This window comes from Schistocerca nitens, chromosome 11 (genome assembly GCF_023898315.1).
Source record: "Schistocerca nitens isolate TAMUIC-IGC-003100 chromosome 11, iqSchNite1.1, whole genome shotgun sequence".
In the NCBI taxonomy this organism is placed as follows: domain Eukaryota; kingdom Metazoa; phylum Arthropoda; class Insecta; order Orthoptera; family Acrididae; genus Schistocerca; species Schistocerca nitens.
The window spans coordinates 41359266-41374550 of NC_064624.1; the positions used below are offsets into that span (position 1 = coordinate 41359266).

Here is a 15285-nt window from a genome sequence, read left to right on the forward strand (position 1 = left end):
GTCTCGGTCGGGCACACAGTTTTAATCTGCCAGGAAGTTTCATATCAGCGCACACTCCGCTGCAGAGTGAAAATCTCATTCTGGAAACATCCCCCAGGCTGTGGCTAAGCCATGTCTCCGCAATATCCTTTCTTTCAGGAGTGCTAGTTCTGCAAGTTTCGCAGGAGAGCTTCTGTAAAGTTTGGAAGGTAGGAGACGAGGTACTGGCAGAAGTAAAGCTGTGAGTACCGGGCGTGATTCGTGCTTCGGTAGCTCAGTTGGTAGAGCACTTGCCCGCGAAAGGCAAAGGTCCCGAGTTCGAGTCTCGGTCGGGCACACAGTTTTAATCTGCCAGGAAGTTTCATATCAGCGCACACTCCGCTGCAGAGTGAAAATCTCATTCTGGAAACATCCCCCAGGCTGTGGCTAAGCCATGTCTCCGCAATATCCTTTCTTTCAGGAGTGCTAGTTCTGCAAGTTTCGCAGGAGAGCTTCTGTAAAGTTTGGAAGGTAGGAGACGAGGTACTGGCAGAAGTAAAGCTGTGAGTACCGGGCGTGATTCGTGCTTCGGTAGCTCAGTTGGTAGAGCACTTGCCCGCGAAAGGCAAAGGTCCCGAGTTCGAGTCTCGGTCGGGCACACAGTTTTAATCTGCCAGGAAGTTTCATATCAGCGCACACTCCGCTGCAGAGTGAAAATCTCATTCTGGAAACATCCCCCAGGCTGTGGCTAAGCCATGTCTCCGCAATATCCTTTCTTTCAGGAGTGCTAGTTCTGCAAGTTTCGCAGGAGAGCTTCTGTAAAGTTTGGAAGGTAGGAGACGAGGTACTGGCAGAAGTAAAGCTGTGAGTACCGGGCGTGATTCGTGCTTCGGTAGCTCAGTTGGTAGAGCACTTGCCCGCAAAAGGCAAAGGTCCCGAGTTCGAGTCTCGGTCGGGCACACAGTTTTAATCTGCCAGGAAGTTTCGTTACTTAAAGCTTGTTCCCCACAGATAAGTAGGATTCTCAGCCACGTATGTAATTGCTCTTTGGAGCAAGGTGTTTTCCCCGATAGACTGAAATATGCCATTGTACAACCATTGCATAAAAAGGAGGATACGTCGGATGTCAACAACTACCGCCCAATCTCTCTTCTGACAGCTCTATCAAACATTTTTGAGAAAGTAATGTAAGCAAGAGTAGCCTCCCATATTTGTAAAAATAAAGTACTAACAAAATGTCAGTTTGGTTTTCAGAAAGGCTTTTCAACAGAAAATGCTATATACACTTTCACTGATCAAATACTAAATGCTCTGAATAACCGGACATCACCCATTTGTATTTTTTGTGAGCTCTCAAAGTGTGTAAATCATGGAATTCTTTTAAATAAGCTAAATCATTATGGTTTGAGGGGGGCAGTGCACAAATGGTTTAATTCATACTTAACTGGAAGAATGCAGAAAGTTGAAATAAGTGGTTCATGTAATGTTAAAACGACAGCTGATTCCTCAAAGTGGGGGGCTACCAAGTACGGGGTCCCACAGGGTTCGGTCTTAGGTCCTTTACTGTTCTTGATATACATTAATGACTTACCATTCCACATTGATGAAGATGCAAAGTTAATTCTTTTTGCTGATGATACAAGTATAGTAATAACATTCAAAAACCAAGAACTAACTGATGTAATTGTAAATGATGTTTTTCACAAAATTATTAAGTGGTTCTCAGCAAATGGACTCTCTCTAAATTTTGATAAAACACAGTATATACAGTTCCGTACAGTAAATGGCACAACTCCAGTAATAAATATAGACTTTGAACAGAAGTCTGTAGCTAAGGTAGAATTTTCAAAATTTTTAGGTGTGTCCATTGATGAGAGGCTAAACTGGAAGCAACACATTGATGGTCTGCTGAAACATCTGAGTTCAGCTACATATGCTATTAGGGTTATTGCAAATTTTGGTGATTAGAATCTCAGTAAATTAGCTTACTATGCCTACTTTCATTCACTGCTTTCGTATGGCATCATATTCTGGGGTAATTCATCATTGAGTAGAAAAGTATTCATTGCTCAAAAATGTGTAATCAGAATAATTGCTGGAGCCCACCCACGGTCATCCTGCAGTCATCTATTTAATGATCTAGGGATCCTCACAGTATATATATTCACTTATGAAATTTGTTGTTAATAATCCAACCCAGTTCAAAAGTAAGAGCAGTGTGCATCGCTATACCGCCAGGAGAAAGGATGATCTTCACTATGCAGGGTTAAATCTGACTTTGGCACAGAAATGGGTAAATTATGCTGCCACAAAAGTCTTTGGTCACCTACCAAACAGCATCAAAAGCCTGACAGATAGCCAACTAACATTTAAAAATAAATTAAAAGAATTTCTAGAGAACAACTCCTCCTACTCATTGGCTGAATTTTTAGATATAAATTAAGGGGAAAAAATAATAACAACAACCTAAACATTAGTGTCATGCAATATTTTGTGTAATGCAACATCTTGTACAGACATCTTTTATTAACCTGACATGTTCCACAACATTACGAAGTGTCGTATTCATGATCTATGGAACAAGTATTAATCTAATGTAATCTAATCTAAGAAGCTGATGCAATGCGAAGCAGCATAATGCCTTCTGTTATTGCTGAAGTTATTAATAAAATAAGTGCTGCGACAGTTGATATGGGGACTGAGGTGCACTATTTGATGCTTACAACACATAACATTAACACAGATTGGTCTCTTGTGAACAATGTTTCATTTACCACAAAATTCCCTGATGTTAAGAAGACGGGAGTAAATATTATGAAAGAAATTGAAGAGAGGATGGCTGATTGGGACATTTCGTCGCACATGTTACATAGTTTTGTTTTTGTCTCCGACCAGGTTGCTAATGTAATAAAGGCTTTGGAAAATCATGAAAGGATTCCTGGTGCTGCTCATTGTATAAACACAGCACTTAGCCATACTTTTGATGAAGATAACTTCTTGTTAAATCATGCCCCGAACATCCCATCAACAATAAATACTGCAAAATGCTTTGTAAGGTACATTAAAAAAAAGATGTCTGCACACGCTGGAACAGCTTGTACACTGTGCTGGAATCCTTACACACTCAGTATAACGAAGTCGCTGCTTTGCTGACGGAAAAGGACTCCGCTTACAGATTGTGAGGATATGATAATGAGCTTACAGGAAAAATTGCGCATATTCTGAGACCATTTAAAGAGGCCACAGATGAATTAGAAGGCGAAAAAGAACCGACAATCCAGTTAGTTGTTCTTTGGTTTCACAAACTGCAACAAATGTGCAGTGTCAATGACACTGACTGTCAGGTGAGTAATTACTGCAGTTAAAGGCAGTTTCATTATGATACACTTTAGATGTATAATTAACTAGCATAATTGATGTGTACTAACAGATATGCATTTTTTAAGAGGAGGTACAAAGGATTAAAAATCATGCCTTGACTTTCATTTGTGAAAGACTGATCACTTCCAGACATAAAATTGATACGTCTCCTAACTGCGATTGTATTGAAATATCATTTTACTTTCCAAGTGCTTTATGTATTTATCTGTGTCATGTACTCATTCTTGGAAATGTTACTTTTGTATTAAAAGAGAGATAGAGAGAGAGAGAGAGGTGTTGGATTTGTACAGTACAGTGCAGCAAGCCGGTGCGAGGTGAGGTGAGGTGAGACGTCAGCGGTGACCGGTCAAGCTTGGTTACCCGTGTGTCCGGAATCCGGACAACAGACATGGGGCGAGTACGTGGCCGAGCCGAGTCATATGGGGCCAGACACGAGCGGCTTGGTCCCCCCGTCAACAGGCGAGCCGTGTCCGGTCAAACATTGCGCGTTGCAGCACTCTATAGCAGATGATGTTTGAGCCTTAGGGTTGGTGGGACGAAGAGGAGACGTTGATCGGGCGATCTTAGCACTGGCCGACCTGATGACCGAATCGCTAAATGTTAGATTGTATGTCTGTGTAGCTACCTCCCTGGTAGGCCCAGGAGAGGTGAGAACGGTACTGTATGTATCTGCCGGAAGCACAGTGGGCTTTCTGCTATTGAACAACTTGCGAGAAGCTGAGGTTGACACCTTATCTTTTACTCGAATTTCCTGTACACTTTTCTCATCTTTGTAGACAGGGCAGTCGCGAGAGGAGGCAGCATGGTCGCCCATACAATTGATGCAACGACGGGATGGAGGTGGACAGTTACCCCTCATGGGCGTCCCTGCTACAGGTAACGCATTTAGCTGGATTTGAACAAGACTGCCATGTATGGTTAAACCGCTGACATTTGTAACACCTTGTAGGGCTGGGTACATATGGCTGAACAGAAATGATCTCATAATCCGCTTTAATTCGTGAAGGTAATTGCACATTGTCAAATGTCAGGAATATGGTTTCGGTCGGTATGAGGTCCTTGTCGCCCCTTTCCATGACCTGATGGATGGCCATCACTCCCTGATATGAGAGGAAAGACAGAATCTCCTCATCTGTTAGTCCGTCGAGTGACCTGGTATACACCACGCCACGCGACGCGATGAATTCAAGGTGTGGTGGGCCTCCACCTGCACAGGAAATGTGTGTAAGAGAGTGGCCCAAAGTAATTTTTGGGCCTGGAAGGCGCGCTCTGTCTCCAACAGCAAGGTACCGTTGCACAACCGAGTACAAGATTTCACCGGTCCTGCAATTGCATCTACATCCTTCTGAATGACGAAAGGGTTGACTGTTGAAAGATCGTGACTGCCAGATCTGGTGACAACAAGAAACTTCGGTGCTGGTAGTAGAATTTTTGGAACAGGAGTCGCATCTAGCTTTCTTTTTTGGGCAAAAGACAAGGGGGGGGAAGAAGAAGAAGAAGAAAAATCCATTGCAGATGAATCCCCCATGATTGCCAGTGTCTCCGATGGTGCGCTCCTTCCTTGTGGGGGCCCTCTCAGAGGGTACTTCCATCTTAGGTGATTGGTCACACCTCAGGTCACACCTCCCGACAAACGGCAGAGGGACCAATTGGCACGTTTGGAAGGTAACAGCTCAGGCAATCACCCCTCCCTGGGCCTGTCCTTTACCAGGGGGTACATGCGTGCCTTACTTGTCTACCCAGGGCGGGGAATACACGTTACCCCGTCACCAGCTATGCGTGAGAACGCGTGGGTCGGCCTTCAGACATGAACAGGGAGGAAAGAAAAAAGAGAGAGAGAGAGAGAGAGAGAGAGAGAGAGAGAGAGAGAGAGAGAGAGAATCTCAAACGCCGAAGCGGAGAATAAGACTTGGAGAAGAAGACAAGGAGAATAGGGCAAGGAGAATGAGGCAGAGATAGAAGTAAGTGCATGAAAGCAAGGAGAACAGTGAACATAGGGAAAGACCAATAGAGGAAAAAAGCGTGATGATAGAGAAAAACAAAGGAAACAGGATCCTGGAGTTTTCAAACGTCCATCTCCGGACGAAGGCTCGATACATTACTCCCAAGAAGAGGGAGTGTGAAGGGGAGGTAAGGGGGGGGGGATCGGGGACAAGTAGTGATGGGGAAGGGGGGTAGGGCAGCCTGGAAAGGAAGGAGAACTGCACTGGCTCGGGGCCCCGTGCTCGCCACGCACATATCCACAAAAGAGTTCTAGACCCCTTGGAGGGTAAAGTACTCTGTTGTCAGAGCTGGCCCGAGGAACAGAGGATTGCTAAATCAGCTGCCAAATGAATGGCTGTAATTATATTCTGGGCTTCCTTGTTGATGCCTCCATGCGGCGGAGAGTCCAGGCCGACAGCAAATGCAAAAGCACTCCAGTCACCCATGTTGAGAGCCCATCTGGGCACGCATCCAGGGCAATGATGCTGGGGGACGGACAGGAAGATTGTGGCTTGGTCACTACCACACAGGTTGTCATGAAATCCCCAGTGGATGGATGGGAGAAGCCAAGGGCTGCAAATGAAAATGTTAATGACCAAGAAAACTTGGTGTGCCATGTCAAAATGTGAGGGGGTATCAGTATTTAAGAGGCAAAGAAAGTTGTGCCAGTCAGCCTCTGAGGTCCTTATGATGGCCAGTGATCATGGTTAAAGCTCACAAAGGGTTATATGTATTGAAATCGTCCAAGATTAGGAAAGATGGGGGAGCTGAGAAACCAATGCAAACAATATCTCATGAGGTGCTTTATCATCAGGAGGGAGGTACACACTGCAGATAGCACTATGCCGAAATGCACTTACCTGAACAGCCACAGCCTCCAAAGCTGTACCAAGAGGCAAAAGTTTGATATACAGTGTATCCAGAACATATGTGCGAACTCCTTTCCTGGTACCATTGTGTGGTTCAAACTAGGGTCTCAGGGGTTGCTGGAATCTCTGCCTTGGCCACAGGAGTTGAACAGATCGGATCTGCTAGTATGGGGGCCCACTGGAAGGTCCTCCTCCTTTACACACTTTTCTTGTCTTTTCTCTCCTTACAGGATTTTGATGATGCCAAGGGCTTCTCTGAATCAGTTTCAGGCAAAGATGATCATGAAGCAGTGCGACCAACAGTTTGTGGTTCTTTCAGCCACTTGCTGGTGTCCAGTTGGTAAGTGCAACTCAGGGAACGAAGTGTCCCCAAGGACACCTTCCTGGCAAGATAAGCCAGAAGAAGCTTATTCATCTCAGGCTGGGAGGTGGGGACAAATATCCCTGGTGGATGGAAAGCTATCGATCCCAAAGCAGGCGTGGAAAAAGCAGCAAAAGGGGATCCCCAAACCATCAGGGGGGCAGGGATTGTTCAGTGGCCCTGAGGGCTCACTACAGAAAGAGTAACAGGCAAGAGTACCACCAGCAAAGGGGAAATGTCTTTGTAGCTGTAGCATATGACATTGTGTACATGCTGGGGGCAAATGCTTGCACGTCCTTTTGGCCTCTTTGTCAGTTGGTTTGTCCTGAGTCTTATATTCTTGTTCCTTCTTCCCTCTCTAGAAAACAGTGTAATCTGGTGAGCACAAAGTATGGTGCTTTCCACAGTCGACACAGATGGGGGGAGAGGCACATGGGGCATTTGTAGGCGATACTCATCCACAGTCTCTACAGATGAGGTTAGTGCTGCAATGCAAAGATGTGCCCAAATTCCAGCACTTTAAGCACCACAGGGAGGGGGGGGGGGGGGGAAAGAGATCTACAATTTCACATCACATCAGTATACCATCACCTTGACCTTTTCAGCCAATGAATCACTCTAAAAGGCCCCTGGGGAGGGGGACATGGAGTGAAAGGTAATGGTGTTCGAGGAGTTAGAATTGGAGTACATGCATACCCAGGTGAAGCCAAGAAGTCCACTAGTTTTACTTAAATAAAACTTCCTTCATTCTGAAAAACAATGCCATATCATTATTGTACAAAATGTAAGACATGTAAGATATCATGACAACTTTCTGCTTCTTTCCAGTGTCACAGTCACGGTAGTGATGTGGTGAATTATGGATGCTATGTAAGTTACAAATTTAATTCTCTTACAATTGAATGTAATTGTCAATTTGTCCAAAATCTTTACAAATAAAAATAAATATAATCGTTTTGCTTGCACCACTAGCAATCCTTCAGAAGTCACAGAAAACAACTCACATATTCCATCTGGACACCCACTGTCATTGTCCTAGGAACCCAAAACTAAAGACAAATTTTCCATGATAATGAACAGGCACAAGGAATGGCCTTTGATGTAAAAAGCAGTGATCACCTGTTGTATGTGCAGTAGAGTACAAATTCACAGCTGGTTTACTCTCCCTCCCTTTTACTAGTCAAATGGTGGAATGATGCAGTCACACTCTTAGTACAATTATAGCTGTCAGTGAATATCTATGCAAGCCACCAAAGTTAAGTTTATAGCAATTTCCCTCTTGTTACATCCATATTTGTTCTTCCATGATTTTTCTAAAATCTCCTACCTTATGGGTGGACTTTCTCTGCATCCACCATATCCAGTATCTCAAATGTATCCCTATAAAAGCAGTGGCATAACAAATTCTGTTTTTGGACCACTCAACAAAGATTTTCATGGCATTTGCTGTAAAAAAAAACCTAATTGAGTGGTACAATGTGAGCGGAAAAAATACAGCACTTCTGCAGTTGCAGTGTTAGCAGGTGCATAAATATATTTGTGTTAATTTCCTTTTACTGTATCTTTCTGTGTGGAAACCAATATTGTAAGCTTTTCTCTATCTGTATCTGTATTTAGCTTTCCTTGTTTGTGAGAGCCTTGCACTCATTTACTAATTTTGAAGTTCATCTTAAATCTGCTGTAGCTGCCACTGCATGTGACTTAGACAAGCACCTGTTGAAAAGTTAGCTCAGAGAGGGGGGGGGCAGGGGGGGGGGGGAGGACATCACCAGTGTGACTTACAAGTGGACAAAAAAGTACATTTGACATTCTGGCAGTGAATGTTCTCAAAACAACCGAGCCACATATGAGAAGCAGAGTCGCTGCCAGGTAGTCAGTTTGAAAGCTACAATCTTCGCGATAACTTGGAAGTGATAAAAAGTGACCACCTCCATTATTAGTTATTACTGCAGACTTCAGTCAGCATTGTGCTTAGTGATATTAGAAATATGGGGAGCATGGCGGAGACTGTTTTAGTGCTAAGTGTACCTGTGTTGCATTTCTCATTGCGAATAAAGCGTTTATTCGAGAATAATTTGCATATAATTTACCTACATCATAACAATATAATAAAATGGATTGCTATGTAATAAAGAAAAAAGTAGAAACCTCTGATGATTCTAGTCACCATTCAGCTGCAAAAACCCCATCAGATGTAAAGGCAGAGCCCAGCATTTCGTCGAAAGTTCCACAACGAAGTTCATCGACCGATTCCTTTAATCACACATATATTAGCAATTAATAGGATGCATCACCATCAGGATATTACTGATGATATAAAACACAAGCTTCACACAGCTCCAAGGAAACCTGCAAACGGTTGTCTTTCCTACTTATGAGCACAACAAGGAAGGGCGGATTGAATGTAGACAAGTGCATAATAATCATTTTAAACACTATCCACGGTTGTTGTTCTCCTAAGTTACAAAGGGACTTCTTTGCATTAACTGTTTACTTTTTGTGAATAATAAAATGGCTGGAGTAAAGAAATCCATTATCGCCAAAAAACTTGTGACTGAACCACTAACAAAGTTTGCCAAACTTACTGGTAAAGATGGTGACCTTGAGACTCACTCTCAACTCGAGTACCATGTTGAAACAACAGATGCAAAATTAAATCGCTAAACTAGGAATGCTAACTTTATGTCATAAATCCATTAGGGAAAACAGAGACCATCTTGTACCTATAATAAAAACAATCATATTTCATGGAAAGCAAAATATTCCCCTGCGTGGTCATACAGATGATGGGAGTCTATTAGAAAACGATAATGATAGTGAAAGTATAGTGAGTAACACGGGAAACTTTAGAGCGCGTGTAAGATTTAGAATTGATGTTGGAGAGTTGCAAGTAAACCATCACCTTGAGACCACTAAAGCAAATGCCACTTACATATGTAAAACAACGTGTAAGGAACTTAATTCATGCTGTGAAACAGTGATGTTATCGAGATTACTGGAGGAAATCAAAGATTCTCATTATTACAACATAATCTTCGATGAGGCTACGGACATAGCACACACTGCCCAACTGAGTTTAGCTGCAAGTTATGTTGATGGTGAATTACACAAAAGATATTTGAGTTTATTGACATCAATAAAGAGAAGGATTGTAGTGGAAGACTATGAACCTCAAGTGTGTCAAGATGAAGAGCGTAGCGTTACTGGTGAAGTATAGGTACTACAATTCTAAGGAGAATGGAAAGCCTTTCTCTGTCCCTGCGGAACTGTGCAGGTATAGGCTGTGACGGTTGCTCAGTTAACATGTCAGAATCAAAAGGAGCTGTGGCTACAATAAAAAAGAAAGCTATCAACGTGGAAGTAGCACCATGTCGAAGTCATCAGATCAGCTCAACCTCGCTGCCTCTCGCAGCTGCAAAGTTACAAGTGTGAGAAACTCACCTGGTACTATTGAAGTAGTAGTATCGTTCTTTACAGTGTCTATCAACCCTCCCCATTTATGTAAATTAATGCCCACAGACAATCCAAGTCTCTACTTCCTTTGTCCCCTGAGTCATTGTGGCTGCAGGATCAAGATACTGTCTGTCCCCTTGGACATGTTCAAAAGAATAGACAACACATGCATATTTGATGTGTGAAGATTGGATATGAATAAAACTTTATTTTGCAGTGATAGTGACTCCTTCCATTTATGTTTAACCAAAAATATGTAACTTTACTTCGGACTAACTTTCATGACCTCATTTAGTCAAAAATCTCTGCTCCTTGAATGTAGCATTATTGAGCACCCAAATTCTGGTTGAAACTACACCCATAGCAATCAAAACCAATTAGCATGTACGCATTACATTACCGTTACTTAAAACAAAGATTAAGCCAGTACTTTATTCAACTGCTAACAACACTGTAATTTAATTGGTGTTGTTTCAGAATCAAGATACATATGTAGCACTTCCCTCACCCTCCTCCTCCCCCTCCCCCCTCTTTTTTATGATTACATTCCTTCCATGTCTTTGTAGTCAAAAGGTGCAATCCCATATTTTAGTAACTTTGAAGTGTATACGCGGTCTGTTACACAGCTTAATTCTTTTGAATGAACAACTACACAGCGCAGTAGTGCATTAGCCTCCACTGGTGAAACGTCAGAACAATAGCAAGTTACATATACTGCTTTCTCTGTGTGTTTTATAGTTAATTCTTGAATAGTAGTGCTGGAATGGACATAACGTGTGCACGCTGTGTGCAGATGGAGGAGCTGACCTCAGCTAAAGAGCAGCTGAAGATGCTTTTTGCCATGTTCAGTAGCATTCAGGCTGCTGCCTACTGTAGTAGCAGTGGCCGATAATCTGGCAAGTCAGATGGGATGCCTAAGGTGCCATCTTTCTGCCCAATGGCTCTGCTGTCAAGACACCTTGTGGTGTACCCAATGTGGCAGAGTTGTCCTCACCAAATGGTGAGGAATGGGTGGTAACTGTTAGCACTGAGGCAGAGAGTGAATATGGAGGCTGGCCTCGCCCATTGATCCTGTGAGTGGACTGGCAGGTGTTCATTCACCAGGGTCCAAACAGCAACAGGTGGGGAGGGAATTGCTTGTTAATCAGGAGCTCCAACATTAAATTCATTATGAAACTCCTTAGGAAAATGGTGTCCGGGCCTGGAAATGAATCCTACTTGTACTGAATACGTCTGCCAGGGAGCCTCATCCGAGATGTGGAGAATGTCCTGCCTGTGGCTATCAAACATGCAGGGTGCAGCTGTCTCCAAGTTGTGGCTCATGTTGGCACCAATAATGCCTATCATTTCGGTTCTGATGTGATCTTCAGTTTATAAGGACAAGTAGCACAAATGGCCAAGAGCCCCTGAGCCACACATGGAGTGCTTGCAGTACACAGCTTGTATCAGCATTTCCAGAATTGATTCAAGTCCTTTGGTTTGGAGTGAGCGGAGGGTCTCAACCAAAGGCTTCATCGATTCTTTGACTGTCCCGACTGCAGACTGCTAGACATGTGTGGAGAATTGTAGGAATACTTGATAGGTCTGGGATGCACTATACAAAGCAAGCTTTTTTTAGGCTAGGCAATAGTTTGAGGTCCTCTGATGAATGCACGCTAGTCAGTGCAGAGATACAGAAATACAGACTGAATAAAAAGTAAAGACCATACTACCATCAAAACACTGAACAGTAAATTCTTTATGTATTTGTAGTTCCTGAATGTAATGCCCTCCAAGAAAATTGTCATGTTCAAAATACTCTTTGAACAAAGCTGGCTGAAACCTTGAGCAGAAACCCCAGAAATATTTAGCAAGCCATGGAATGTACACTGAATAAACAGATTATACACCTCTTGTATGGTAGCGTCAGAAGAGTGGAGGGGAGACGAAGGGCAAGAATGAATATGGATGAAATTTGTGCAATAAATGAAAGCCTATGCTATTGGTGGTAAAGCCCAAACAGTAGTGAAAGTAGGATTCTCAGACTCGATAATATTTTTATCTTGCCAACATATAACTATAGTTAAAATACTTTTTGCCACAAATAAGTAGGCACTTATGCAAACATTCATTTTCATTCCATATGTTTTGTGTGTTAGCTATGACTGTTGGACACTGTCACAAGAGAAGGTACTTTTACAGTTTACAATGGGGCAATGGCAGGTACTTCACACCTATCAATTTGTACCATTCAGTTCTAATGTATCTTACTGTTTTCATGTAATTTAAGGCATAAAGTAATGAATAACTGCATAGCAGAAGTGCTAAGTCATTGAAAGGCACATCAACTTTGCTAGCTTTCCCACAGATACTGCTTCAGAACTATGGTCTCATTTTACAGGCTGACTGCATTGTGGCAGCACTGTGAATAAACAGACTAAATAGTTTCACATGACCAGTAATTACGGGATCCATTTCCATTCTTGCAGATGATTTTTTTTTTTTTCAAGAACCATCATACAGAATCACAAAATCATTCAAGATTTTTACACCAACTAGGTATGTCTGTAGTTTTGCACATATTTCCTGTGACTTTTCTAACAGACTGGAGTGACCTCTGCCTTTTTCTATACGTGCGACAAACCACTGTTCCATAAATGAACAATTCGGATGGCAGGGAGGGGCCAGTTCAGCACCATTTTTTGTGTACCTGAATCTGCTAACTACACTTTGTCATGTGGTTCTTTTCTGTCTGTAATCCAGTTACTCACCACATACTTTTTCAGTGTGTGATGTACAGACCATTTAACATTTGCAAATATTTCTCTATGTAAATGATACTGGAAGTAAATGATATTCACTCATTGCCTACATGGGATGCTAACAACTACTAGCCCTGCTCTTTCTAGCAAATCTATTCAACTAGCCTTCTTGAAAGATTCAGTAACTTCATTTACTATTGTTGTTGCAGTGGAATCATGATCACTAACCCCTCTGTGCACTAATACCGTCTGTAAGGACATGCCTGTTCATAGTCACAAGGTCTAAAGTATTATAATTTTGTGTGGGCTACTATACTAGCAGCTTACCACAGCTTTCAGAAAACTGCTCAAAAGTACCTCACAAGACTGCCTGTCCGCAACACCTGCAGTGTATGCACAGACATCTTAGTCTCTACTCAGAAGGTTATGATCATCTCCCTTTTCTGCACTACTTTGTGTAGGTTTTTCTTGAATAATTCTGTAACTGTCACAGCAGTATCACATGGCAAATAAAAACATACAATGCTGGAGTTCACATACGCGGAACTATTAAGAGAACTACTCATTAAAACAGGAAACCATAGCTTGAAACTTGGGACCTGGTACCAATTTTCATATAACTTCATCAATGCAATCTCACGTAATTCTTATTTGTGCTTATAATGTAAAGAAGCAATTCTACGAACTCACAAGCTAAACTACTTCACCTGCTCAAAGGCAATGTTTAAATCCATATGGGTATACTGTAACAAAATGTTCTACTTTACCTGTTTCCTCATTTCCAACCTGTGGCATACTATAATACCTCAAGTCTTGTCATCTTTACCTTAAAGTAAACACAGGACTGCTAAAGTGAATACACACACAATTGACAACCATCTCATTATTTCCACCACAACTCAGCAATGAATAATTCCACGTGGTCGTATAAATTCTATAATTACCTCTTTATTTGCACCCTCCTCCAACTCTTCTTTTACATTCATGCTTAATGGGTAAACTTGGGCCTGTGGTAAAAATAACAAACTGTAATTAATACATTTAAGCAGTCACAGTCCTCCCATATTATATAAAATGTATAACATATATGAAGCCCAACCGTCATACTTCCTAACAACGAAATAGTAGTTCTGGTTAATTGTTATCTTTTGAGTTCGAAATTCTTGGTGATGAGTTCACTATGGTATATTTCAATGGGAGGCAGCAAAAAATTAAGACTGATTAATGACAACACCTTTTAAAATTCATTATGATCTTCAACTTCAGCCTTCTTTCTATTCCATTGTTTTCAATCATATTTTCTAGCTTCATTATCTTCATATGCATATCATGGTAGTGTAATCAAATAAAATAACACAGCTACTACCTCAAACAATGAAATCAATGTTGTTCATATCAAACGACACAATACAGTGTACATCAACTGTGTGGGGAAGCAGGAACTGGACTGTCAAGTGCCACATCACTCATACTACTATTACAATCAGAATCATAAAATGTCTGGAACAGTTACATCAAAACCGTTTGTTTCACAGAATGGTTATTTATGATAAAATTATTAAAAAAAAAACACACACACACACACCCCTACCTTGGCACACTACTTACTACTTTTCTAACTTCATTAATTCCTTTTGGTGGGACAAGTACGTTTCTAAAAGTACAAAAAGAGTGTAGGCTACAGACAGGCTGAACCAGCCCTATTCTAAGGATCGGAACTATGGGTTTTACTTATTGATCTCAAAAGAAGACAAAGTTCTAGAAAGATTACTTATGGAGCAGCTCCAGCATATCAAGACTGAAACACCTGTAATGTTGAAGTAAGTGCTGGAATGAGAACAAATGAAACAGTGATAGCATAGGAAGAAAATCGTTAAACTGATATCAACATCTGTTGAGAATATTAGATAATTAGCAGCCAAAGAATAATTTTTGGTTGGAAGTCACCTTACTGATAGAAATAAAGTAGACCACTTAACTTTCAGAAAGAGCATATCGACAAAATAATGAAGCAGCATGGTGTATGCGAAGAGGATGCCTTGAAGAGAGATCCTGGGCAGGAGATAGAAAGAGTACAGCCACATCATGTTATTAATTGATCTTTCTATTGATTAACTGCCTACAATAATACTAACATACTAGTACAAATAACAACAATATGATTTTATTATTATTATACTATCTGAGCCATGACAGGCTCCCTCTGACTTCCTGCCCCGCACCTGGTGTATGTCATTTCTTTTCCTTGGAGCTTGTGGCGCCATGGGGTATGGTACAGCCGCACAGGGTACATTGACAGTATCTGGCATTCATCTGAAACTGATAGACTGGAGTGACTGGTAGTCCTTTAAAAGTACTGTTGAGTTAATAGTTGCAGGCACAAGTGTTAACGGAAGATGGAACATTGGTGTGGTCTCGGCTATCTGTATTTGCTGTTGGTTGTTCTCTGTGGAAGTCACATTATGCAGGGAGCTTTCTCATCCACAAAACTGCTTGATTTGCATTGTGTTGCACGACTTAATACTTTGTGGCATGGACT

The 15285-nt window shown here is 41.8% G+C and overlaps 1 protein-coding gene and 1 non-coding gene across 7 annotated transcripts in view; one reads left to right on the forward strand and one right to left on the reverse strand.

Moving 5' to 3' along the window:
- The window catches only part of LOC126213240 (zinc finger protein 726-like), a 116315-nt gene that overhangs the window by 74284 nt on the left and 26746 nt on the right, over positions 1-15285 (reverse strand). For 5 of the 6 annotated variants that reach the window (XM_049940895.1, XM_049940896.1, XM_049940899.1 and 2 more), the window contains exon 3: positions 13691-13753. In XM_049940895.1, the coding sequence (XP_049796852.1) occupies positions 13691-13753 (63 nt within the window). Of the gene's footprint in view, positions 1-13690; positions 13754-15285 lie in introns of those variants that run through there. The other variant, XM_049940897.1, reaches the window with a different exon arrangement.
- On the forward strand, positions 844-918 carry Trnal-caa (transfer RNA leucine (anticodon CAA)). The gene has a single exon. It is a non-coding gene; the product is annotated as a tRNA-Leu (tRNA).